The sequence below is a fragment of the Acomys minous genome, assembly GCF_964271855.1.
Source record: "Acomys minous genome assembly, chromosome: 15".
Lineage (NCBI taxonomy): Eukaryota > Metazoa > Chordata > Mammalia > Rodentia > Muridae > Acomys > Acomys minous.
The window spans coordinates 65,157,248-65,184,899 of record NC_140497.1 but is presented as its reverse complement, the minus strand read 5'-3'; the positions used below and the strand labels follow the sequence as shown (position 1 = coordinate 65,184,899).

The following is a 27,652-nucleotide window of genomic DNA, read 5'->3' as shown; positions in this document are numbered from 1 at the left end:
GGAAACCACTCCTCAGGATAAATAATTTACATTATCCAGAAATACTTTCCTTGTGGCTAGGGTATGGCCGTGTGATGGAGCGCTGCCTAGCAAACATAATGCCCAATCCCAGATACTGAAAACTCGAAGAAGGAAATAGAAAGTGTGTAGGGGAGGCGGGGAATGAAGTAAAGGCGGAGGGAAAGAAAGAAAAGAAGCAGAGAAAGAGAAAGAAAATCTTTGTAAAAATCTACAGCTCTGAAACTAACGGAAGAGGGAAACTTTCCTCCAAGAAGCATATTGTAATACATCATTCATGAACATCAACTATTTAAAACCTTCCCCTTCGGGTGCAAACGCAAAGCCAGTAGCGGTTCTTTCTAGATTCTTAAAGGAAAAACAAAAAAACCAAAAAAACCAGGAAGGTTTTCCTGTGCCAGCCAATCCATGTGAAACTCAGTTTGCCACTATTTGCTGACTGTAAGTGTTCATGTCATCTTAAAAAAAAAAAAAAAAAAAAAAGCTAAACAAGAGAACATTCCTGTGATGTCTTAAATTAAATCGCAGAAGGTGACAAAAACATGAGATGGGGGAGGGGTGGTCAGCTAAGCAGCCAGAGGCTGAGAAGAACCAAAGGCTAATTTATTTTCCTAAGTGTCTGTATTAAACTCTTAAATCAAATCCCATGATGACTGCCTGGATGCCAGGCTGCTTACAACCCTAATCTCACCTCCCCAGAAGCAAGAACCCTTTCTCTGTATGGCCTGCCCCTTACCTCACAGCCCTCCCTGCCTCTCTCTGAAAAGAAAAAAAAAAGAAAAGAAAAAAAAAAAAAGAGCTTTGCCAGATCAGTACAAATACCTCCTGACTTCCTAATCCAAATTTTCACGATAAAGCAATGCTATGAGCTTTAATGCTCCCCCCCCCCCAACCCCACCCCTTGGTGTCCTGGGTACCAAACCCAGGCCTTGGAGACAGCTAGGTAAGCTCTCTCCTAGCCCAGCAAGCTATAGTTAACATTTAACAGATGCCATTTCCAAGTGCCACCTGTTTTTGTTCCCAGTAGTTGCAGGAACCTGTTCCCCAAACCGGTCATTTCTCTTGCAAGATTCTACTAGAGTCAATAAAACCCTTTTATTTTAAAAGCTCCTCTTCTTAATTGTTTGATTTCACAAACACAACCAAGCAATGAAGGAAAGAAGAAAAAATTGACAAATTATGCCAGTTTTAATAGCAAACCATCAGGGAACTACTTGTTTCTTGTTCTCCCACCAAATTCCTTTTTTTTTTTTTCTTTCTGTTAATCAAGAAACATATTCTAGCTGGCACACTGCCTGTGGTTGCAAGTTATCGCCTATCTTGAAAACAAAACAAAGCAAGAGAAAACGACAATAGAAAGAAAATTTAAAACACACAGCATCACACACCACTGATGAGAACAGAGAGAGGATGGGTGGAAACTGGCCAGGTGGAGAAGGTAAGTCCGCTGAAGAGCAGTTCCAAGGATGCCTGGGATTCTTCTGGCTCTGGGTAAAGGCGGCCAGAAGGAAGCTCTGGTTTCTTATCTCTTGTCAGCTAAGTAGGCACCCCTGCCTGGACCTTAGCCAGGAAGAAGTGATGGAACTCTCATCCAAACACTCATCTCTCTGGTGAGTCCTTTGGAGACCAGGATCTCTCTGGTCTTTCCAAGCTCCATTCCTGAACACTCTGCTGGGTTTTTTTATGATGGAACACAGAGGGATTGGGTGGCTGTCTCTCTTCCTAGTCTTTGTCTCTCCTGGAAGCTGCTGAGATTTTTCAGCTTGCCTGCCCTTAAGTTTTTCTCTCAAATAAAAGCTAATAAAATTGTCCTCAAGCCTCCTTTTCCAATATGTTTGTATATCCTTTTCATTAATGAGACTAAGAATCCAAAAGAGAGAAACCATCACCTCCCCCCTTTCCTGGGTAACCTGACAGTACACACTGGAATGTGGTGACAAGTGTGTCTCCTTTACTCAGGGAGCTATTGCGTTGGCTCTAGCCTTGGCATCTTATCCTATAGAACGGATAAAATTCTAGCTTGGAAGTTTTCATAAAAACTAGCAATAACCTGGAAGAACAGCACTAGAATTGCTACTAGTTCAGTTGTGCACTTATTTTCATTTTATTTGCTAATAGTATTTCAAACATTTTTCTAACTTAGAAGTGTTTAGAAGTTCTATGACTAAGTTAGACATATGCCCATCAAATTCTAATCATGAGCTTAGTGTTTCCTTTCCCTGAGCTAGCTATGTTCGCATGTGAATTTCACCTATAAATTAACCTTTGAGTTATTGGGTTGTATATCTTTGGTCTAGTTGATTTCCATGTGTGATTTTTTTTTCTTATTTGCAACCTTTTTAATAATAAAGTTTAAAAGCAAAACTCTAGCCTGGATTTTAATTTTTCTTCTAGTCAGCATTACTCTTACAATAACAGCTCTATAGAAGCCAAGTAAAAGTCACATTTTAAATTGCATGTTTATAAAAGTAAAGATTTTACATGATAGAATAAATAGAAATCACTTAACAATTTTTCCCAATCAAGAACATAATAGAAAATTCCATAGAAGTAAATTTGCTTGATAAATACAGTTATTTAAAAACAATATGTTAATAAGCACTATAATAAGTATTCATGAATATCATTGTTATTCAAGAACAAACATTAGCATAAGGAAGACATTTGGCTTCTACATGACTTTGACTTAAAAAATATGCCTACTTTAGATTCCTAGTTTTAGAAATACAGAATATCTCAATGTCACAAATCAAATTTTACTGACAAAGTTGAATGAGTCTATAAAAATCTCCCATCTTTCAGTCAAAAGAATCTACTCAGAATCCAAAGACTAAAAACATGTAGACAAAACCGCTGCAGGTTTGTAAAGGAAATACTAAAATTAAATTCTTCCCCCAAGGTTTCAAAACTTCCCAGCACAAATATTATTTCAAAGTACATAGCATATGAGCTTATATAGTTGGAGAAGAATGTACACACAGAATATGTTTTCTCAGCAGTTGTGGAATTTTGAAGCTTAAATGTAGTGAATAGTGTTGGTAGGTGCAAAAACTAAGATGTTAATTTAACTAATCTATGCGCAATGAGAAATAAAGTAAACCTTAGAAGTGAAATCTATTAAAAATTTACATTTTTCTGTTGACTAAGTGTACTTCAAACCAATTATTTTATTGTTTGCTGTTTGAGAAAGCTTCTCATGTGGCTCAAGCTGATCTGGAACTCACTGTATCAGAGAATGGCCATGGACTTCTAATCATTTTTGTCTTCACTTTTCAAAACTGCCCAGACATAGGTGTGTGTCACTACCACCAGTTCAACAATCAACTTCTAAAAATAAACCTAATTACTCCTTCCAAATTGCCCGCAATTTAAGGTCTCTTATTAAATAGTGCATGTACTATTGCACTATTGCTTGAATAAAACAAGGGATGGAGTACCTTTGGGAGATCTGTGCCACAGAGCAATCACACCACACAACAGATCTAGGGCAGGAGGTGTATTGGGGGAGGGGAGAAAACCAAAGGCTGTCTCAGATTGGGGAGAGAAAGAAAGAGAGAGAGAGCTGAGGTGGCCAGGGCTTTTTATGTGCATCACCTGGCAGGGCCTTTATAAGGCCCATGAAACATAGAGCTTGAGGCCATTCCAGCTGGGAAAATCCAGGGAGTGGTCCAGACCAAAGTCCATCTCTTGGTCAGTATTAATTTAATATTTAGTAAAACTTGCTTTAAATTCGGTCCAAAATGGTAGACCTGGTTTTTCTCCAGTAAATCTCAGATTAACAATGGCTGGGAATAAAAGATGATACAACATACAGACCTCTGACAAGTAGCTAGTTGGTGGGTCACAGCTCTGAGGCCTACTATGTGTGCTGCTGGAATTGCCTCAGGGCTCACCAATGTGAAGTTTAATTTGCAAGCTTTGGACTTTTTTGTTTTTGGTATCCAGCCAGCCAGCCTGTAGAGATCTCTGCCATTTTCTCTTCTGACTACTTGCTAAGGCTTCAGGCTTCTGGAACTGTAGTTCTCTGGGTCAGTTCTTTTGAGAAGCTTACATAGCTAGAGTTCTGAGACAGAGCTGCCTGGCCTCTTGGTGTGAGTTTTCTCCAGATAAACCCTAGCATTATATTATGAAATTGGTTATGAAACGATCTTCTTCTATGCTCAGGTTACCCCTCAGTCACTCAAGTGACAGAGTTCTTACAAACACTTGTCCATAAGTATGACCATCAGCATCTATAGAGAGAGGAACTCCTAGGCAGCATGGCCATGCTAATTACAGACAGGTAATTGCATTCCTTCACAGTTTCCCACCTTCACATTTTCTGGGATAGTAGAATTAAACATCTTTCCCCCCTAATTGAGCATCTTTCTGTCATATCTCAAAAAAGAAAGAAAGATATGTACAACATCCTTTCCAAAATACAGTTTCTTTTCTAAAGCCTGGCAAGGAGGTTAATGATCTTCTGGCACTTTGCTTCATTGAGAGTGGCAGAATATGCAGCCTATACCAGATGGAGGACAGCCAGGTCAGGAATTCTGTAACCTCTTTGGCAGCTCTAGCCCTTTCACACGCACCAGATAATCGTGACTTGGCACTGGAATCTAACTTAGACTGATTTTGGTAACACTCATTTTTGTTATCACTTAGTTAAGATTTTCCTGTTTTACAACATTTTGCTTTCTCCATCTTAGTGCTGGACAATAATTCCACTTACAGCTAAACAGCCTTTGAGCTTTCCTTTCCCAAGGACTTGGCTTTCTTGCTGCGGCACTGGTGTCCTTATTGGATAGCATTTTAGAAGCCCCTGAAAAGATCTCCACAGAGAGTAACTTCAATTGGAAGCCTTGACAGGAACTGAATATCTCTCTAGGAGTGATCTTGAAAAGAGACACAGTGCACTTCTGACTGCATTTTCTCTCAGTCTCAAGAAAGGGGATAGAAGGTTCTACGGATGCCAGCAGGGAACGTTAGGTCTTAAAACCCACAAACACTAGTTCATCGCCCTCTTTTTTATTTCCCTCGCCTCCTCTTGCACAAACCCAGCCTTCTCTTCACACTGTCTCTTTTATACCATGTCTATTGAAGTTGCCACTGTTAACTGAATACGTGTTTATAGTGTCCAGCTGAGAAAGCTTTCCTTTTAACTATGGTAAGAAATACACAATATGGAATTGCCCTTATATGACTTTTAAAAGGAGTTTTTCTTAAGTGTATGAATACATTGCCTGCATGTATGTATTCACATCACATGTATGCCTAGTGCCTGAGGAAACCTGAGGGAGTCTGGGCTATTGGATGTGTAGTTAAGGATAGCTGTGAATTATCATGAAGGTAAAGAACTCTGAACCCAGTGGCCTCCACTGATGAACCATCTCTCCAGGCCCCCCTCTTTACTCAACTTTTAACTGTACTACACAGTATTAGTAGTTGTCTGCCCACTGGTAGATAGCAGATATATACGGAGAAATTTTGTTTTATTTTCCCCAAAAGCATTATTACTAAACCATAATCAAACCTGTGTATTAGTAAAATAAACAAATGAATTTCATGTACTACTTTAAAGAGATGTGTGTGAATTATCATTTTCAGAACATGGAATTCTGTATGAGACATGACCTACATATTACCCTTTCTTCAAATTTCACATGTAGAAAATTTTTTATATTCTAGAATTCTTCAAGGACCTCAATTCAATTTTATACACTTAAGGGACTCTTTAGGGGAGAAGGAAATACAGAAAAACTGATCTGAATGGACTCTTCCTTTATATGGCCACTAATTCCAGAGGCAACTGATCATAAATTAAATGTTTGACATTCAGTAATAGATGATTATATCTGACATAATGCAGTTATAATGGAAGGTGTCTGCACACTGCTTGACTATTAAGTGCCCATTTATTGTCCCTGCACCAGGTGTGGTGGTGATAGCCTATACAAATCATCCCCGAGAAATGTCAAAATAGGCCCCTTTGCTGATAAAGTACCACACATGTTTATTAATAGAGCAGCTTGTCTTAGGACTGGTCCATCTGCTCATTTAAAACAAATCTTTTCCCTCTAAATATTTCAGTTAAGAGCATGACCAACCACAATAGTTTTGAGAGCAGCCGGAATGTGAAGGGAAGAAGAAGAAGAAGAAGAAAATAAGAAAGACCGCTAAATAAAAATCCCATTTTTACATTTATCCTAAGCATGCCATAGGGGCAGGACTTTTCAATATGCCATTTGCTTTAGAAGTGTAGGCTGCAGAAGTGTAGGCCATCAGACACAGTCTAGGCTCCAGCTGTAATAAACCAGGTGGGAAAGGGCAAATTTCACCAATGTTTTCAAAGTACACATTTCCATAAAATTCAAAAGGAGGGACTCCCTTAAGCAGCCCTTCAGAGCAGTAGTTCATATGTGTTTTTAAACTCATCAGAAAATATTTTAATGACAAACTTAATGCTACTATAGATTTTGTTAGGGTTGGGTGAATTTCAAAACTTTAGGTTTGCTTTTAGAAATTCATTTTCTGTAGGCTGCTCACTATACTTTTTTTTTTTATAACAGCAGGACATAACAGAAGCCATATTTGAATGTCTACTTCTTTTCTTTTCTTTCTCTTTAAGTTTTTTAAAAAAAGGATACCAGAAGTAAAAGGCTAAGACTGTCTCCACCTGGCATACGGGATTGTATATGGCTGCCGTGCAGCCTCTAAATTCTATGCTGTGTCTTTAAGAATGGTTTTAGCTACCAAGAAACAAGTGTGCCCTGAGGTGCTCTCCCAAATGAGCACACAGATTTGAAATAAGGAAGTACAATTGTTCAAAATGATGAAACAAGGAGGCTGCATGGGCCATTTGGTGACTGGAGGTGGTGCTCACTTTGGGGGCTGTGGCTTCATTTATTCATTCATTAAAAGCTAAATAAAGCCTGGCAGGCATGCCTTTCCGTTCCAGGAAAGATCTCTATCAGCCTCAGTATCACATAAATCTAGCGGTCATACTTTTCTAAATAAATTACATCATGGGATAACTAACCACCTGATAACCAAGGGCCAATTCAATTACTTAGAAAAGGGTAAAGGTCCCAGACACTCTTGAAATTATTTTTTTTTACTTCTTCTGTCGTCTGAAAGAAAACATTTTCCAATCATATTTCATGTTGAATGTGCTTTCACAGAATTAGAAATGGGTGATCATTAGTGCTGACATGCACTGCTCTTGTCTTCCAGAACACTAGCAGCATCTACCAGAATTATCCAAATTAGAAATCAAGGAATTATATTTGTCTCTCAACATAGGCAATATATCCAAACAGTCATTAGCTCTTATTACCCTTTAACAGCAGTGTCTATGCATCTATCATGCTGTCTTTATCCACTGCCACTGTCTAGCAGTTTGCACTCCTGATAACCTTTCATGAAAAAACAAATTAATTCCCTATGCTCTCAATCCACCCTCCCCTTAGCACCAGTATAAACATGTCCACCGCAGAGACAGTATCATTAATGTCTTCCATGTAGAAAGGTCTTTGCATTTTTCTCACTGGGCCCAGGATATTTAGAATGACTAGCATCAGTCACAGTGACACAGTTTCTCAGCTCCAGTTCCTCTGTGGATCTCTTCTCAGTTGACTAGATCATTTATTCACAATGAAGCCGTACTAGAGTCATTAGAGACTAACCTGACACTAGATCGAATTCTTGACAGCTACCAACCAAGAGTCTAAAAACATTTTTGCTGTACTAGGATTCAATGTTCTTGCCTAGCATGAGAAGCTGACTTCAGGGCTCGGCAAGTGTGGGCTTTTTGCTGGTTATCTTTTAGTGGGGTGTGCTCTGATTCTCTGTAGGAAATGTCACCCTGGGGCATTTATTGGAATGCACGCATATGCTTCCTCAAGCATTGATGCTAAGGGCTCAGATTTGGTCCCAAGGGTCAAATCTGTCTCTTTCCAAGCCTTCCAGCTATAACTGTAAAGTCACATATTACCTAGAGGCCAGTAGCTAATGTGGAAAATGGAGGATAAAGGAAGAAAGGGAATCTTTAGAGAACTGCCCTGGAAAGAGGAAACACTGTAAATGAAATTTTAAGGAAAGGCCACACCAGTATGATTGGATTTACTTCCCTCTGGGCCAGTTTCCATCCTGTAGCTAGAGTCATCTTTTAAAAATCGAAATCAGATTATGTAGTACTCTGTGTAAAAACCCTTCAGGGACACTCCCAACTCTTAAAATGAAAGCCCCCACTCCTTTCAGGGCTTAGAAGGAACTGTGTGGTCAGCTTATACATTCAGTCCGTCTTCCATGTTCCAGAAATGATCTTATCCATACATTGGGCTTTTATTTCAAGAAATATGACAGTATGCTCTCTCCTCTGTCTGCTGCAAGTTAGTGAAATCATGACCAATTCTATCCATGCCCAAATATAGAACTTCGTGACAAAGATTTGACTTATGAACAAATGAGTACCGCGGAATTCTCACTTCAGAGGACTTTTGACACCTTATTCTTGACTTTGATTATGGCCAACTGATTTTCATTATTCTTGTTTTGGTTCAGGTATCACATCACCTGAGCAGGTTTTCTTGACCATCAACCATGTATCACTTTCCATCTATAACAACAATTAATTATGATCTTGATGGGTTCAGTCAATAATTCATGCATCACCAACTTTCCTGACCACATGCCTAAGAGGGTGAAATATATTTTTTTCTTGTTCACTAGTTAATTGTCTATTCTTAGGTTACATCTCACGCAGTATTTGCTGTACTATGGTCTTATAAAAACTAATTTGCTTTAAATTAAACTGTTTATATCTAAAAAACGACATTGTGGTAAGATTCTACTTGCTTGCGTATAACTATTAAGCATATAAGCAGAGTGACAGGTGTGGTACTGACCATATTTCTTGTGATGTCTGTCTCCCACACCTCTCATCAGATAACCACCTCCACACCTTAGACAGATTCAAGGTAGTCTATGTTCAGCCTTTCTGATACCTGAGAATAAATTACTGATGAGCATACCATAGTTTATATGACTGATGGTATGTTCTGGTGTTTTCTTTGTGTGAGTTGGTGAGTTGCTTACCTAATAACCTAACTCTAACTCATTCATAAGAAGAGTTAATCCATGCAACTCAATAAACAAATAATCACTGAATATTGAATATGAGTCATCTTTTTTTTTTTTGAGTCATCTTTTTGGAGAGCCCAGAAGTAAGCTGGCATATAGTTTTCTATAAGACCAATAAACTAATACTAAGTCCAGAGATTTAGTGTGTATCTTTCAGGAAGAAATATAACCATTTGTTAAATAAAACCGAAGTTGTGTCATAATTATGTCAGCAGTGTTGGAGGAAGAGAAGAACATTAAAAGATCTGTTGGGTACCTTCCTTAATCTTACATCATCCCTGACATACGGGCTTCAGACTACAGCAACAGAAGATGACTGAGTTAAATAACCAGCATTTGGATAGTACTGAACAGGTCATAGTGCAATTGATTTTCAAAGGCAACAAGTCACACAATCTTAAAAGAGATTGTTGGAAAATCTGAGCTACTGTTGCTTTCAGTCACATGGTCAGCATATTACAGTATCAGTAATGAATGCATGGGATATTCACATTGATTATTTAATGTTGTCCAAGAGATCCTGATGCTAAAATTAACAGCAAAGAATACTATGCTTTGATAGACTCTTAAGAGCTGTAAGTTATCACTGGACCCAAAGGTAAAACTAACAGAGAAAATACTTATTATTAAAAGAGCCGCCGGGCGTGGTGGCGCACGCCTTTAATCCCAGCACTTGGGAGGCAGAGACAGGCGGATCGCTGTGAGTTCGAGGCCAGCCTGGTCTACAAAGTGAGTCCAGGACAGGCAAGGCTACACAGAGAAACCCTGTCTCAGGGAAAAAAAAAAAAAGAGCCAAGTGCCTCTTAATGTCAAGGTGTGCTAACATGATATTAATGGGCAGGTAAAAATTCAAGTGAATGTTTCTTGTGCAGAAATGCTTTTCTTTTAACAGCTGTGAAGAAAAGCATCCTTTTTGCTCTAGTGCTAAATATGACTTTAAAAAAAAAACTTTATGCTTTACAAGTTTTATTAAATAATGGGCATTACTAACTTTCATTATCTTATATTTAAACTGTTCTCTAAGATGTACTTTTACACACACACACACACACACACACACACACACACACACGTAACATAGCTTGCTTTATGGGATTTATAAAGCGAATGAAATAATAATCAGTGTCAAGTCCCACAGACTAGAGCAGGGAAAACACAGGTCCATTCAGAAAGTTGGCCCTTCCAGAAAATCATATGCAGTGCTTTGAACGACTGTATTTGGAAATCTGCATGAGAGAAGCATGTATGTGAGCTTTAGTTTGAACATTCTGTTTAAATTTGATTTATAGATTAGGAGATGTTCCTCAGTGGTACAGTGTGTTTTGTAACATTTCTTGGACCTGGCTTCCATAACTTGCACCTTCCCCACACACATGTAGTAAAGTACAGCTGTTGTTATAACTGCTGCTGGCTTTTGTACTATTCTTCGGTGCCCCAATGCAAAGGCTTGTGAGATTGGAAAATATGTACTCTCAAACAGAGCAACTTTACTAATACTCTTTGAAGTGAGAGTAAAAGTCAAATGGGATAAAGGGAAAAAGACCTACAACTGCCTGTAGCAATCTCTGGAAAGCTTGGCCAGGAGCAGTCTTCAGAGAGTAGGCACAGAGCCTGGGGCAAGCAACATTCTGAAAACGACCTGGCCATGTCTGCTTGGAGGTTGCTTACTCTTGCTGCTAGTCCATGTGAGTGAGCAGTTGCTCTGCTGAGGGAAAACTGCATACAAAGCAAGGATCATTGGCCCTGAGCATGGCCAGAGCATCACAGTACATGCCTCTATAGAAGGGCCAGGGAGCACCAAACATCTCATCCTGTAAGCCAACATCTGTGGAGCACTTGGCCAAAGTCCTCCTTCCTTCTCACTAGGCTCATGCTGAGCGCAGCACAAGTAGCCCAAAGCCCTAATTTGAAAACAAAGACAAAAACCAAAAAAACCCAAAAAACAAAAAACCAAAAAACCAAAAGACTACTTAATTTATCTGCCTATGAATTATAAAGCACAAAAGATCAGACAGGATATACTAAGGTCATTTTGCCCCCAAAGTGATAACTATTAAGTTTCATACAACAACTTGTTTGAGAAGCATGTTACAGGCTTGCAAGATCCGAATTCTGATAATACTGAATAGAAATCTATTTTGCCATTTCATTTAGAGTTTCATTTCAATTAAACTCAACACAAATTTAATTAAAAATAATTAAAAAGTATGACGGCACTGCACTGAAGACTGGTGTTGTCAAATCTGAACAAAGAAGTCATAGGGTATTTTTGAGACATTAGACTGTACAAGCTCTTATTTCCTCTGCTTGATCCAAGGTCCACACTAATTACAACAGGCTTACTTTACCATTAACAGTAAGCTATCCTCTCCACCTATATAATCTCACAGACGATTACAGTGTTTGTAGATTTATTTATATGAATGATTGTTTTTCCTGCATATGTCTGGGTACCACATGTCTGCCTGGGGCCCAGGGAAGTCTAAAGAGGTGGTCAAATACCAAGGATTTGGAGCTAGCGGTGATGGTGAGCTGCCCTGGGCTATCTGGTAATCAAACCCAGGTCCTCTGTGAGAACAAGTGCTCTTAACCCACTGGGCTATTTTTCTAGCTCCTCACAGTATACTTTACATCATATTACCCCTCCAAAAATATTGCGTGGAATTTAGAAGCGTATCAGAGAATGTTAACATGGCTAGAGCCCTTAAATAGGACCACGGTGCGCATACTGCAACTTCATTTCATTCTCTTGAAAAAAAAAAAGGAAGTGAAAAAAGCTAAAAAATGTATGGCTCATCATATAATGTGTACAAGTTGATACGCTAGGAAAGGACCATCATCGACAATTAGAGACCAGGGTTAGAAACTCTTGAGAGATGACGACAGATGTCACGGTCAAGTTTTATTTCAATCAATGTAAAATGTTTTTACATTTCAGTGGATGGTACTGTGTGTTAACGACTCTAATTTGTGATGCTAAATTGTTGGCTAAAGCCTATTTTTAATGTAGATGCATCAGGCAGCACCATCTGCTTATTTTGAACTGTAAAAAATATTTTCAGTGCGTAGATTTGCTCAGTATAATTCAATTCACACATGGAACCTAATGCTGGCATTATTCTACCTCATTGATTAGGCGCCCATTGAACCATGACTGTATTACCAAATTTATTACAGAAAAAAAAAATGCTTAAAAACAAACATTTTATTCAAATGTAAGTAAACCTTTCAGCTTTTTCTCAGAATACAAGTTGTAAATCCAATTTTAAAAATGCAAAAATTACTGTCCATTAGACGTTGGGCTGAGATCTTACCAGCAGGAACTATATAGATGACAAAGGCAGACTGATCAGTGGTTTACCATCCTGGAAGGCAGTCATCTCAGTAGCCTTTTTTATAGATAAAAATATTGAAAGCTTTATGATTACTCATAGTACAAATGGAGGATGCAGATAGTCATGGTTTTTGGGGGAGGGGTGTTGTTTTTTAGCTTTTTGAAACTTGATGTGAGTTCATCTAACTACAATTACTGTCGATGGTGGAGAGGACAGAAGATGTACACTGGTCAGAGAGTTTAGGGATAGGCACCTCAGCTCTTGTCTGTCTGGAAATGTGTCTGGTTCTGTCCTGGCCAAAACCCAAAAGGCCAGAAAGAGGCCCTACTTCAGTCTCTGCCTTCTTGTCACATTTCTTTGCCATTTACGAAAGAACCTCAGTGAGCCCCACTTCCTGGGAGCTAAGAGTGGAAGCTCTGGCACATCCAGACGCCTGATGGTGGGACAGCTGGACTGAATCCCAGCCTCCATGCCTCAACTCAGTTTCTTCCCTACCTCTAAGAAATGCGCTCAGACTAGCAGTGGCCTGGTACCCTGTACTGGAGGGGTTCCATCCAGGAACTCTGCCCTTGTTTTCTTTAAAGTTTCACCTCCAAACAGTCAGGGTTATTTTTATAAAATTGCATTTGTTTCTCAGTTTCCCTCTTAACCTAGCTATCAAGCAAACAATTGAGCCTCTCTGTATTGTTTTTTTAATCAAGATCCATGGCACAATAACCGAGCAGTTATTACTCTGTTCTTAACCCTCTAATCCGACTTCGTGCCAGCATAAATCCAGAGATTCTTCTACCTTGTGGCTTTCCTTTTTCAGATCCTTTCTCCTGATGTCTCCTGGACCTCCAGCGACGACTGAATCCTCTACTGCTGCCTCTAACTCCTCCTCTTCTGGAGGATCCAGTCCTATTCTCTCCCCTCTCAACAACTGGCCGTAAGCTGCTTTATTGGCACAATCAAGGGACAATTGGGGAGCAGTGTTTGCGCAAAAGCGAGACAGGAGATTCTCAGAACAAGGACCACAACCAGATATGGGGGATGCAGGAATCGGCACTTGAATTATACAATAATCTTATGGCTACGCCAGACTGTAACAGACCTCTTATAACTCACTTGTCTGTGGACCATGAATTTTATTATTTGAATTCATGACATGAACTTGAAGCTAGTGGATCAGAGGAAGGTTTGTGTAACCATGAAGCCTTTGGTACCCTAACTCCCTCCCGAGTTAAAGTCCTCATCCGGCTAGAAAGCCTCTGTTTCACTCAAAGATTCTTCTTTGAACCACTTTTACTAGGTTTAGTGTAAATAACCTCTGCTAAGGCTGTTACCAAACTGGATACAACAACCAAAGAACAAAACTTGAAAATAAAAGATTAAGTGAAGAATATGCCCTAACTGGTATATTTGAATCTCAGATTACATATGTTTTTGCTCTGGATTCTGACTCTAGAGCGTTTACACCAGAAGAGGTCATCCTATCTCTGGAACTGGAGCTACAGACACATTTGAGCTGACACTGCCTGGGTCATCTAGAATAGAAGGCAATGCTCTGAATAGCTGAACTATCTCTGGCCCCAAGAACTACAACTTTTAATTAACCCTCCTAGGAACTACAGTTTACAAATTTGTTACAAAATGGCCAATGCTACTGCTATTTCCTTCACTTGTATAAAACCGGGGAATATGTCTCAAAGGCATGCACTTACTTTCTGTGAAGAAATATATAATGAATTCTATTAAATTGACTACAAATTGTAACAAATGTTTTAATAATGAAAGGTTTAAAAACAATAGTGCTTCTAGACAAAGATTTTTTTAAAAGAAGTACTGATTAACGACACATATGTCAAGAAAAAAATACTGTAATGGCGAATGCTGATTCAGGAGCTTATTTTTATTAAGTAGTTTATGGTGAAGGCTGTGACTATTTTTTCTATTTATAGTGGCATCTCTGGTTAATTACCTTGTAATGTATTGTGACATTAATGCACTAGTAAACTACTGGAATTTATACCCCTATTCAGTAATAAAATCTTTAAATTGAAGAATGCACATAAAGTCATTGCAGGCATAAATTATGTGACCAAATGCCATGTATGGTCACACTGAGCTTAAAGAACAGAAACTCTCAAATTTACTCATTAGTGGGTAAGTGCCACTGAATTTATATTCAATGGCCACTTTACAGCTATAGAGAGTAAAACATCTTACTCAAGAATGTTTCTAAGTTGCTATACTATTTTCCTTTGGGTTTCTAAGAACATGTTGGTCATAATTCAACTGCAAAGAATCAAAAATAAACATCTGGAAAACAACAGAGGAATACCATAAAATACATTCCCATAAAGAATGTCAGTGACCAGTACAGATGGTTTGGACTCATGTACCAAACCCAAAGTAAGTCATCTGTAAGCCAGCATGTAGAGGGGTGTGACAATGTGAAACAGATGTAGCTGCAAGTAACCATATACAAGGAAAAGTTTAAAACATAGGGTTTTCCTTTTCTTTAAAAGATACAGCTTTTTAAAAAAATAAATATTGAGTATGTGTATGTCTGGGTGACTGTATACTGGGTGTGCTTGTGTTTGTGGCCAGAAGCTAGGACAGATCAATTAGATCTCCTGGAGTTAGAGTCACGGCCTCTGTGAGCCATCTGACATGGATGCTGAGATCTGAACTCTGGTCCTGAGGAAACAAATGTTCTTCTTCTCTGAGCCACCTCTTCAACACCCAACATCCAGTTTTAAAACATAAGTCCAAAGTCATCACCCACTACGTCATCATCTCATACACTCAAAGCACAATTACTATTTAAAAAAAAAAAATAAAGTAACAGGTAATCTAAAGTAGTTGCACTTACACTGAAATAAAATGGCCAAGATTCAGGGACATATTCCCTGTTATTATGTTACTTGATATTTGATATAGAAAAGCTTCCTAGACTGATAGTGTAAGTTACAGTAGTATATTTTAAATATTTTATTTATATATTCTGTTGGTAAAGTTCAGAAATTAATTAGAGTTTTATTTTAACCATATAGCCAATTCCATAAAATATAAAAAAAATAATATTTAAAGCAATAAGCAGTTCTTGATTTGTTATCATGTATCTTAAATTAGGAAACTGAGGCAGCAAGGGAAATAAAGAGAACAGAGGAAGCAATCAGGCAATTGAGTAAAGGGAGTTAGAGGAGATAGGTTTCCTGTTTTCAGTGTCATAACACAGTAATGGAACACAAGAAAGAGAAAAGCTATATGGCTAGCTGATCTTAGTTTACCTGTGGTTCAATATAAACTGTCACAGAGCCTCACAAAAGTATTGTAAATAGAATTCCACATGTCCAAAATGCCTGAAATGTCATGAGGGTAAAATAAAAATCAATAACATGTGAGAGAAACCTCTCCCTCCTCCTCTTTTCCCTTTCAGCTAACAGGAGGATATTAATATGGAGAGAGATGCATAGTTTGCATGTATAATTTGATGGTACATAAAATCAATATTAGTACACAGTCCATTTAAAAATAGTCAGTAAATATAACATTTGATAGCTGACTTAAAATACTTCAAAGTTGCTATGCAGTCTCAGTGTGTCACATTTAATATCTGCCTTTGGATGAAATGGTAGATATGGTCTTTGAATACATACAGAATTTTTATGTAATAGGATTTTGATCATTTCTCATAATCCGATCTAATTAAACTGTCTCTTAAATCCTTTGTGTGACGTGTGTGTGTGTGTGTGTGTGTGTGTGTGTGTGTGTATGTGTGTGTGTGTGTATGTGTGTGTGTGTGTATGTGTGTGTGTGTGTGTGTGTGTGTGCGCACGTGAGTGTGGGTACACCTGTGTGTGTGTGTGTGTGCGCACGTGAGTGTGGGTACACCTGTGTGTGTGTGTGTGTGTATGTGTGTGTGTGTGTGTGTGTGTGTATGTGTGTGTGTGTGTGTGTGTGTGGGTGGAGGCCTGAGGGGGATGGTACAGGTCTTTCTCAATCCCACTTCATTTCATTCACTAAAGCAGAGTCTCTGAACGGAGTCCAGAGCTCCCATCTGGCTTGTCTGACTGGACAGGTTGTTCTGCAGATCTCCTGTCACTGTGCATCTAGGAATGGAATGACAAACACATCACCATGCGTATCTGGCTTTTGGGTAGGTTCTGGGTATCTGATCCATCTTTATAGTCATGGGACAGGTACTTTAACCATCAAGTCAACTCTGCAGCCCCTAAATGTTCTTTCTTAGTAAAACAGACAAAAGGTTGATCTACATGTGGTAGTGATTATAAATGCAAATGGGCAAAGGTCTTTTAAAATTCATGACGGGGATTGTTTGAACATGAGGAACTGTAAAAACAGTCATTCTAAGTGGGCAGCTTCGCCCTCCTCCCCACATGTTTTTTGCATGTTTATTGATGCCATCATTTTTTTATGTTTTTTAAAATGTATTGTCTTCCTTTTTAATGTATACATTTATATTATTACACATGAATAAAAAAAAAAACCAGGACGAACCATGAGACAATAATGAATTGTATAAATGTTACATTCATAGTGATTTGGGTATTTCTATTTGTCAAACGTGAAGTAAACATCTTTCCTATTTTGTTGGGTCTAAATTTCTGAATGAAAATCAGTATCTATCATATCTCATCTCTATTAACTTAAATCATCTATCTTGATCTAAAAACATCTTTCCCCTTAACCAACTAAGCTTGATTGTAAGACTCAAGGATGTCTCTCTTTTCCTTGATCTTTCTTTCCTAGGTAAGGATATAGGCACTGAAAAGAAAGAGAGAGGGATATAGAAATATAGAGGAAGGATAGAACAAAAGGTAGATTACTGAATCTACTCCTTAACTCAAGGCCTTAGCTGTCACTCACAAAGAAGGTTATTTTTAATTCATTGGTATAGAATTTTGTATACTGATACAAATCATAGTCATGTCAAATACTAGTCTAATTTTATCACAAGAATATATATCATAGGTCTAACAGATATGATTCTATAGCTAATATATGGTAAAATAGTTTTTAAAAGGTCTTCAAAAGCCTCAGAGACCTACAGAACACGGCATTTAAAGATATTTTTATTATTCTAAAGATTCTCTGAAAAAAAGACAAGTTAACTCCTGGAAAAATCCAGCCTACCTCAACATCAAAGAAGATGATGCACATCAAAGAACCTCCTTAGGGAGTTGGTTTCAAATGTGGCAAACCAGCCACTGAGCAAAATGTCCTTGTTTCTGCCGCAGACAGAATTCTGCCTAAAAATGGACAAGCTTAGCCATAGGCAGAGTTGACAGCCGCACTCTGCCTAGACAGGGTAAGCAAGTCCTCGATAGTTCCTGCCTCACCCATAAGTCTGTCAGAGATATTGGCCTAGAAAGCCGAAGATGACGTTCCAATGTTTTAGAGGGTTTTGGGGTGACTGTTCAGGCGGTAAACTCTCTCAGTCATTTTTTCAATTTGGTAGCTGCTAACCTGCAATTCTGGGTCACTCAGGTATTTATATTTTACTTTTTCTCAAGTCTCTTATGATGTTGAAGACCAGATAGTTTAGTTTTATCGAATCCATCTTTATTTGGTCCTGTATAGACAGTCACATTGAAGAGAATTCATGATGTAGCTACTCTGACTATAATTTTTTTAAGTTGCATAAAAATAAAAATCTATACAGTTTGAGGCACCAGTGACTGTGAGTGATCATTGTTCATTCTTTATCTGCTCAAACCCCCATCAATATAAAGAATATGTCATTTGAAATCCAGGTTCTTAACAAAGCTATCCACCTTCTTGTGAATTTCTCATGGTCTGGTACAAGGCAGTCATTTAACATCTACTTTTTCATTCTAATGGTATTGTTTTTGTTGGACAGATGGCAGATCAGCCTGGTTCCAAAGCCTATCCTTTCCCAATATACCATTGCAATGAACTCAAATAGCAATAACAGGCATATCTTGTGTAGGACATACCAAATGCCAGACTCTGCTCAATGTCACTAGTCTTCACAAACACATTAAATTCCACCTTCAGGTCTGTGAGGTTGTTAAAGACACTTAAAACAAAAAGGCCCAAGTCTTCCAAATCAGACATTTCAGTCATTCTAAATGTATTTTATTTGTATGTGGCTTTAAAATATCTTAAAGTCTTTCATGATTCCAGGTTTCTTTGAACTGCGGCTCTCTGAGGTGTGGGGTAGGGTAGGTGACTTGCTGTGACAAAGGAGACATTACCAAACCTGACTCAAATAGAGGCTTACCCTCATGCCAGCCTTCCTATGAATGGGACCCTCTTTTGCCATGACAGTGAAGGATGGACCAGACTGAAGGTCTACAGGAGAGGCATGAGGTCACTACCCTATATGACAGCAAGACAATTGTCAAAAATGTGTGACCTGCTCTCTTAAGAAAAACAGCTGCACTAAGCATCCAGCTACATCAGCACAGAGTAAATATGTCCAGCTCTCAGTATGACACTGTGTTTGCTGTCAAGAGTTATTAAAATTTTGGAGTAGATTCTTTCTCCATTCCAGCCATGACTTCTAAATTTGTACTGGGGTTACATCTGAAGAATGGAATTATAATAAAAGATTCGACTTATGTAGAAAGTTTTTCCAGCCTCAGTAAGAACAATATTCTAATAACTAGCATGTATAAATCAATGTATCAGTTCACATACATCCTTAATCTTCATGAGGTATTCTGTTGTTATCAGCAGGTTGCTATAACAAAATATTTGGGATGGGGTAATTTAAAAAGAAAAAAATATTTTTTCCCACAGTTTTGAAGGTCTGCAATCCAAGGGCAAGAGGCTGTCAGACTCGGTGTTGGGAGAAGATTGTTTTTTGAGTCTAGGGTGACTATCTTTACGAGGCAAGGAGGGAGTGCAACGGAACACCTCGCTGGTCTCCTCCCCTCTTAGTCTAGCACCAATGCATAAGATAGAGGCCCTATCTTACAGCTGTAGCACTGAGGGTTAAATATCAACCAAAAATCTGGAAAGGATACAAACATTCAAGCTACATTAGCAGTCAATCAACACAGCCACCTCAGAGGCACTCTTGACCTACCCCTGTGCTAGTCAGTGAGACACCAAACCTCTGATGCTATTTCAGATCCTTTCATCACTGCCAGCGTAATTCCAGCTAAGAGCCTCGTCATCTTTCATCTCAACTATGAGAATCACCATTCTTTGCCAACCTCTTCCTCAATTAGCTAATCATCTACCCTGATGTCAGAGAGGCTGCCCTTGTCTCCAGATAATACCGTACATCATTCATTTGAGAGGAAACATCCCAAAGGGACCCTTACCCCAGGACAAAGCCCACACTTCTTGCTACAGTATATGGAATCCTTTAAAAGCTGTCCTATTTCCTTACTCTCACCGTTCCTTCCAGCACGTTCTTTAAGAAAAGAAATAAACTCATGCTCTCTCTGTTGGTTCATTGTGTTTTCTCTCCATGCGATTTCCTTATGTTCCCCGTAGTCTGTTCACTTGTTAAACACAAAAACATTTTCAGCAGTGCTAACTCCATGACTTTTCATCCTTGGCCATTTGGACAGAAATCACTGGAGTACTTTCCCCCACATGCCAAGCTCAGACCAGTGGTTGGGAAACAGTAATTACGACAATAAGCTCTTGAGGAGCCCACAGATAAGGGAGGAAAACAAGCACACTCAGCAATAAAACACAACGTCTTAGGGGAGATAAGTGAGGGGAGCACTTGAGCTTAAAATGCCTCTGTTGGAAGTCAAGAAACTCTGCAGACAAGTGGGAAAGCAAGGCCTTCTAATCAGTGGAACCTTACAGGCTACAAGAGATAAGAGATTTCTGCCAGAGCAATTGCTCAAGCAGAAGGCATGCTCAAAAAACTCACACCTACTGACTTTTGCCAAGCCATTGATGGTTTTGTTACAAATTATGCCATATTTTAAAATAAAAAAATTAACCTTCATAGAGTTGTTAGTTATAAAATTGCAAGGCATGAGTGTGGAGCATTAGGTTTGGACACTATGAAACATTTTGAAGAGTAGGGAATGGAATGTTTTTAAGAACAGAAAGATGAATTCTCTGCATGTTCATCTAACAAATACTACCTTTCAAATTTTATTGTGTATGAGTAACAAAAGTCAAATTTTGTTGACGATCATGTAAAATAGCTTTAAATTATATATTTACAAATCAACAATAATATTGACACTATGAACAATTTTTAAATTATTCATAAAAATACTAATTTCCAAGGAAAAATTCTTTTACTATTACTATCATGATATTACAAACGAGTATGGTATTCTACAAAAGCTTGAAAAAAAGAAACCTTAGGAAAAATCTTGTAATCTAAATCATTCTAAATATGAATTCAATTAGTCCTCTATTTAGATGCCTTGGGATACCTGGTTTTTTAAAATCAATGGATTATTCATCTAGTTCTTGGAGCAGTATTTCATATTTCTGTTTATCAGTGAGATTTTTCTGACCCACTATTTACACATTACTTTTCTTCTTCATATTTAAGCAGGTACTGCACTACAGATGCATATTACAACCACATCTAGTTCATTACTTACCCTTCTGCAGCACCAAGTACTGCTTCTCTTTCCGTAAATCAAGAAAACTCACCTCTAACAGGGGGTCTTTCTAGGTCAGAGTCAAGGTGAATCGGTGGAGAGATGTAGGAAACCTGTCCATGATGCACTGGCCCTGAGAACACATAGGAAAATGTTAAGACATGATATGGCTCAGTGGGTAAAGGTACTTGCCACCAAGCCAGACCCCTAGGCCAATATGGCAGAAGGAGAGAAATGGCTCCTACAAATTGTCCTCAACCTCTAATATCAATACACAAGCCCTGAGTGTTCACAGCCTCCCCCATCCCCACAAAACAAATAAGCACAGCGTTCTTTACTTTCAAATTTTATTTGTTTTTGTTTGTTTGTTTTTTGTTTTTGTTTTTGTTTTTGTTTTTTTTGAGACAGGGTTTCTCTGCGTAGCCTTGGCTGCCTGGACTCCCTTTGTAGACCAGGCTGGCCTCGAACTCACAGCGATCCGCCTGCCTCTGCCTCCCGAGTGCTGCGATTAAAGGCGTGCGCCACCACGCCCAGCTTACTTTCAATTTTTAAAACCATATTCTAACATTTTTACTCCACAGAAAATAAAGCAGCCAGTGTACATTATAAAACAATCTTCTTAATAACAATCCAAAATCATCAGACAATTATTTTGATTTTTCTTGCCAATGGATTTTAAAAATGATTTAAATATTATTTAAGAGTTGCCTGTCCCCCCATCCCAGGGAAGTTCTTGTGGGGACCAGGGTGACTTTATACTCACAATGTAGTGAAGGATGATTTGCCTGTATTTCCCCAAGTGCTCGGATTACAAATATGTGTGTATACACACATATGTGTGTGTGCACATGTGTGTGTGTCTGTGTGTATTTAATATTTAGTTTTCTTTTCAGTGATATTATACATCATTATGGAGTGCTAAACTGTTTTAAGAAAAATTGAAAACTCTAGGAACGTAAATATATCCACTGCCAACTGTATTTATTTCACTGCCCATAAGTGCTAAACAATCTTCAGACTGGCACTTGATGGACAGGTAATAACTGGGTGGCACTTAGGATGCTGAAACTCTGTCAAATGCATTTTTCCTTAAAGCATTTCTTCCATAGTTTGAATAGAAAACCAGTCTAATCCACTTGCTATAATTTGATGGAAAAGAAAGAAGTAGCCTACATTCGAACAGCGAGGAGATGGGTCTCATTCTCTATTCTTAAAACCGTATTCCATCCCACCACACACTTATGTGTAATATATTTTATCTTCTACATAAAAATACTAATGTTTATTTTTAAAAATATGATGAGTTTTTAAAAGTTCAGTTATTTGCCTAGCCTTAGCAAGATTACTCAATTACGTCTTCCCCCAACAACAAACACAAAAAGAAAGAAAGACTGATGTGAATTCAAAATAAAATTCTAACGCTCAAAGTCACTATCATTTGTACTGATGGTATAGCAAGCAATTAGGAATGTGAAGCAAGAAAGAATAATTACGAAGTCATTTCATTTTCTGAAGCTACATCATACGAAGAAGACTTGGGCAGAAGTGATGAAGCCACCGCTTTCTCTCTACATGGGAATATGTAGTTATACTTCATGCATTTACTATAGCAATTTACAGGGCTGTTAATCTCCTTTCCTAAACAAGGAAAGTTAATGACACATAGATTATGATAACAGTTAGAGTAACCTTCCCGTTTCAAGTAATATTCAACTTGTAATAAACACTGCTGATTCCTCTTACGAGGCACATTTCAAATAATTAATATGGCTCCCTGTTGATAGGAGCCGCTGTTGCTCCCAGCATTTTCCTCACTAACAGTAGAGATGGCAGAACTGATATACTGCCCACAGTCGCTCAGACTGGTAACTAAGAATATTGCATATACACTGGCCATGTTTCAATGGAATACTTAAAGCACTATTACAAAAGCAATGCTACCAGTTGTGCACAGTTACCAGTCCTTGCTTAATATTGTTTATTAAAAAGTTTAGATTAGCCGGACATGGCGCTGTATGCTTGTAATCCCAGCACTCAGGGAGGCAGAGGCAGGTGGATTGCTGTGAGTCTGAGGCCAAGGCTACACAGAAAAACCCTTGTATAAAAAAAAAAATTGCATAAGTTTAATTATAAAATCACATGTTTAGGTTCACTACGCAGTAGTCTGAAGAAACATTTTTGTTTTTAAAGTCCAGAATCACTAAGGTAATGAATTGGCTTAAAAGGGTAATTCTTTGTAAATAAAAACATTATATTACTAACTTGGTGTTTGACCCAGTAATCTCACTGTATGAAGTAATATTCATTTCATGTTAGTTTTTGGATCATAGCTTTTTACCAGGGTTGACTGTCGCTATCAGGCAGCTACAAATATACAGCCACCATCAAGAGGACTATACACAACATGAATGTGTACACATAAATCAAAGAAACGAATATGAAGAAACAGGCAACTTTGTCAAGCATCTATAAGGCTGAGAGTGTTTTGATCAAAATATGGTTTTAATTTATCATAGAGGTTTTTTTTCCCTCAAAGAAAGTCTCAGTATACTAACTCTTTGGAAAACATGAACAGATTTTATAGAGAAACAGAATCTTTGTAACTGTCACTTCTTACATTCAGTTTGAAGAAAATAGGCACTTCATACTTTTTTTTTTCTCTTCTGGGTTTATAGGTATAGAAAGTACAGAGATTACACTATGGGCACTAAATCAAGGACTACAGGAATCTGGTTTGCCATCATATCCTTTCACTGTCCTGAGAAAAGTCTAGTAACTGCAAGATGGAGTTTATCAGGGAAAACAATACTGGCTGGAAATGACAATCCCAGAAAGGCGAAAGACAGAGAACTTCTGGCTTGCCATTGGCAAGTTCTAACTTGGAGAACAGATGCTAGAAACTATGAAGTTTGTTGCTGACTGGTTTGTTACCATGAATCATATGATTTGAAATGATTTTTACTGCACTTTAGATCAGCGGCAGTCAAATATTCATCTCTACAAAGATACATAAAACTAGACTGCCTTTCTTACTGTGTAGCTGACCAACCATGTTTATTCCCCTAGAGTATGAGGAGGATGACCTGCAGTGTAAAAATGTCACAACTGACTCTGCAAAGCTCTCTCCTCTTCATTAACAAATATTTCAAGGGTGGCTGGAGAGATGGTCAATGTATTTTCCAGAGTACCCAGGTTTGATTCTCAGCACCCCATAATGGCTACCAACAGTAACTTAAGTTCCAAGGGATTGGCCATTCTCCTCTGGCCTCCAATCACTGTACATATGTAGTACACAGACCTACATGAAGTCAAATAACCCACACATATAAAATAAAAAAAACTCTAAAAAATTATATCAAAAAAGTAAAACTCAATAATTATTTAAAAATACATTTGAAAACCATTAATAAACTTGACAATATTGAATTGACTCCTCAACTTAATGCCTTAATTGTTACAAATATGGTTATTTTTTACTCATTGGTATAGGATTTTATATACTGATGCAAATAAATTTAATTTTGATACATTGGTATATATTCAAATTTAAGATTATTTTTCACATACATTATATATATTTCTACTCTGATATGAGGTATTGTACCCACACAACTCAATTATCGTACAAGGTTTACTTCCAATACCTTGTAAGTGCTATTGCCGGGCTGGAGAGATGGCTTAGAGGTTAAGAGCACTGACTGATCTTCCTGAGGTCCTGAGTTCAATTCCCAGCAACCACATGGTGGCTCACAACCATCTATAATGTGATCTGATGTGCACTGTATACATAATAAATAAACAAATCTTAAAAAAAAAGAAAGTGCTATTTCAGGCTGTTTAGGATAATTAAGTAATATAAGCTAATTGTTAGTTGATCAAATCAGGGTATGTCAATTACTAGTCTATTTTTATCACAAAGATATACAGCCTAGGTTTGATGCAATAAATTTTCTTGTACATCAAAGCAGATAATTTCTAACAAAAGATGCACTCGGGGCTGGGAATATTCCTTGTTGGTAGAGAGCTTGCCTATGGCGAGTGAAGTCCTGCATTCAATTCCCAGCATTCGCAAGAGAAAATACTTTTTAAAAGTCAGTTCAAAAAAGCTTCATCAGGTGCAAAACTTGAAAAGCACCTCTTGTTTAAAAATGTTTTGAGTCCTTTTAGATAAATGCATATCTGTTCTTTAATCATATACACCAAGGTCTACTCTTCCCATACTTTACCAGTCTGGTACTTGAAGTCTTAACTTTACACACTCAAAGGTGTGACATCTGTAACTATTGTCGCTTCTTCTTTCCAAATTAAAAATATCTCCACCGTTCTCCAGAATTTTAGTTTATGTTTCCTCTGAACTTCAAAGAGAAGACTGCTATTGAAAACTTGATTTAACTTACACTGAGTTGGAGAAGAAACATTACAATTATTTCATTGTGTATTTTTAGAAAGACTCCTATTATTATTTTAGTTTTAGCTTTTAAGAGATGGAAATTCATGCAGCCCGGACTAGCTCAAATGTGAACACATTAAATGGCTCAGGATGGTCTTGAACACCTGACTCTCTTTGAGGCTTGAATACAAGGAACGAGCCCAGCTGAGATTCTTCTTTATTTAAGTCATATTTTGTTACCTACACTGACATTACTATTTCCAGAACAGGAGAACATTTCATTAGGCATACGGCTGAAATGCACTGTTCTACTTCTTCCCATCTACAGAGAAGTTTGACATTTTCTTGCTAACTTTGTCCTTTTTTTTTTTTAATCTTTGGAAGGGACCTCAAGGGCTTTATTTTCTTGATTTATGGAGTGGCAAGAGGATGCGTTAATTAAATATATTTGTTAGTGTTTGCCAATGATTAGTTATTGCCTCTATCTCAGCTTTTGTTTTGTTGTATTTTGTTGAGCTATGCAGATACACTGAAAACGATATAATAATTTTCTGCTGTATTCAGATATTAAGAATCATTTATACTTTCATATTATTTCATTCTTTTGTTCTGTAGAGTTACAAGTGTAAAGATTGGTTGGATAAATTATGCAATTTAGAAGGCAGGGTTTCCTAGTGTCTTTAATGTCATTTTAACTTATTTTCCTATAATGCACATGATAAATATTAAATGATGTTAAATTTTCCAAATATAATTAACAAGAGAAAAAGAACCCAAAGTTCCATGTCTTTAAGACAATATCTCTATCTCTGTGTCTTAAAAAGAAATGGTTCTTTTTCTTCTTTCTTTCTTTCTTTCTTTCTGTGTTTATTTATTCTATTTTATTTATTTATTTATTTAATTTTTGTGTTATCTCCCAAGTAACATCAGCTGTGTCAAGATGAAACAGAGTATGTTCTTTTTAATGACTGGCTGCTAGAACTCATTGAAATGGATGGGAAAAAACCTTCCTTCTTTCTATAAGAAAGTGGTACTAAGAGGAAGGATAGCAGGCTACCGAGAAGAGACTTGATACCCTATGATCATACAGAAGGGGAGGAGGACCACCTCAGTCACAGACATAGGGGAGGGGAAAAGGGTGAGAGCAGAAGGGAGGGAGGAACAGGAGGATACAAGGGATGTGATAACAATTGAGATGTAATATGAGTAATTTAATTAAAAATGAATGAATATATTGACAATAACTCTACAAACAGGTTATATTGAACAAAGAATAAAATAAAATCTAATGTTTATGTATATTACATAGAAATTGACTAAATAATGAGCTTTAGTAAACTAGAAAAACAAGTATGTGGGCACAGATGGCGCTGCTGATGCTGTGGTGAAGAGTGGAAGGATTGGGTGGTCCAAATGAAGCAAGGGGTCTTGACCACAGTAGAGTGCACATGCTGGTGAGTGAAGGCCGCACTTATATACCAACTGGGGACCTGATGTGCAAGACTGGGCTTTCATTGTGGATGCCAATCCAAGAGAGAGAGAGAGAGAGAGAGAGAGAGAGAGAGAGAGAGAGAGAGAGAGAGAGAGATAGATAGAGACGGACAGACAGACACAGAGACAGAGACACAGAGACAGAGACAGAGACAGAGACAGAGACAGAGAGAAAGATTGAGATTCCTGGATCTGGATTGATAGATACTACTGTGCCTAGGTGATTGGAAATCCAAAGAACTAGACGAACCTTAAAGCATTTGGTCTCTCTAAAGAAGAAAGCCCTTAAACAAAGAAAGTAAAAAAGCTAGGAGCAAAACACTCAAGATTCAGCATGTCATTACTCTGTGAGTCCTACAACACGAATGCCAGCATTTTACTTAAGATAAGGAGGAGGCTGCAGACTATGCTAAAGTTTTGGCCAAGAGAATGAAGCGGGGTCGGATGGGGAACAGTACATGACACAGACTACCAAGAGTCCTAGGCTGTCCTCACTGTGAGCTTCTACTTCTGAATCCGGCCAAAAGTAAGTCTTTAAGAATAACAAATAGATGATCATTTCTTGAAATAACAGACTCAAATGGGATCAGCATATGCCTCCCTACAGTGTGCGTTTTAGGCATAAGGATTATTTTAAGCCAAGGAAAACTGAGAAGCAACACATGTGGAATAGTTCTCTGTTCATCTCCCTATTTGTCTAAAAGCAACGTGACGCACATCAGCTCGCACTA

At 38.0% G+C, this 27,652-nt stretch overlaps 1 protein-coding gene across 27 annotated transcripts in view; it reads right to left on the bottom strand.

Annotated features, from left to right (window-relative positions):
- ADGRL3 (adhesion G protein-coupled receptor L3) overlaps window positions 1-27,652 on the bottom strand; it is a 737,803-nt gene that overhangs the window by 218,113 nt on the left and 492,038 nt on the right. For all 27 annotated transcript variants that reach the window (XM_084758697.1, XM_084758684.1, XM_084758710.1 and 24 more), the window contains one exon: window positions 21,093-21,173. In XM_084758697.1, the coding sequence (XP_084614823.1) occupies window positions 21,093-21,173 (81 nt within the window). The remainder of the gene's footprint in view (window positions 1-21,092; window positions 21,174-27,652) is intronic.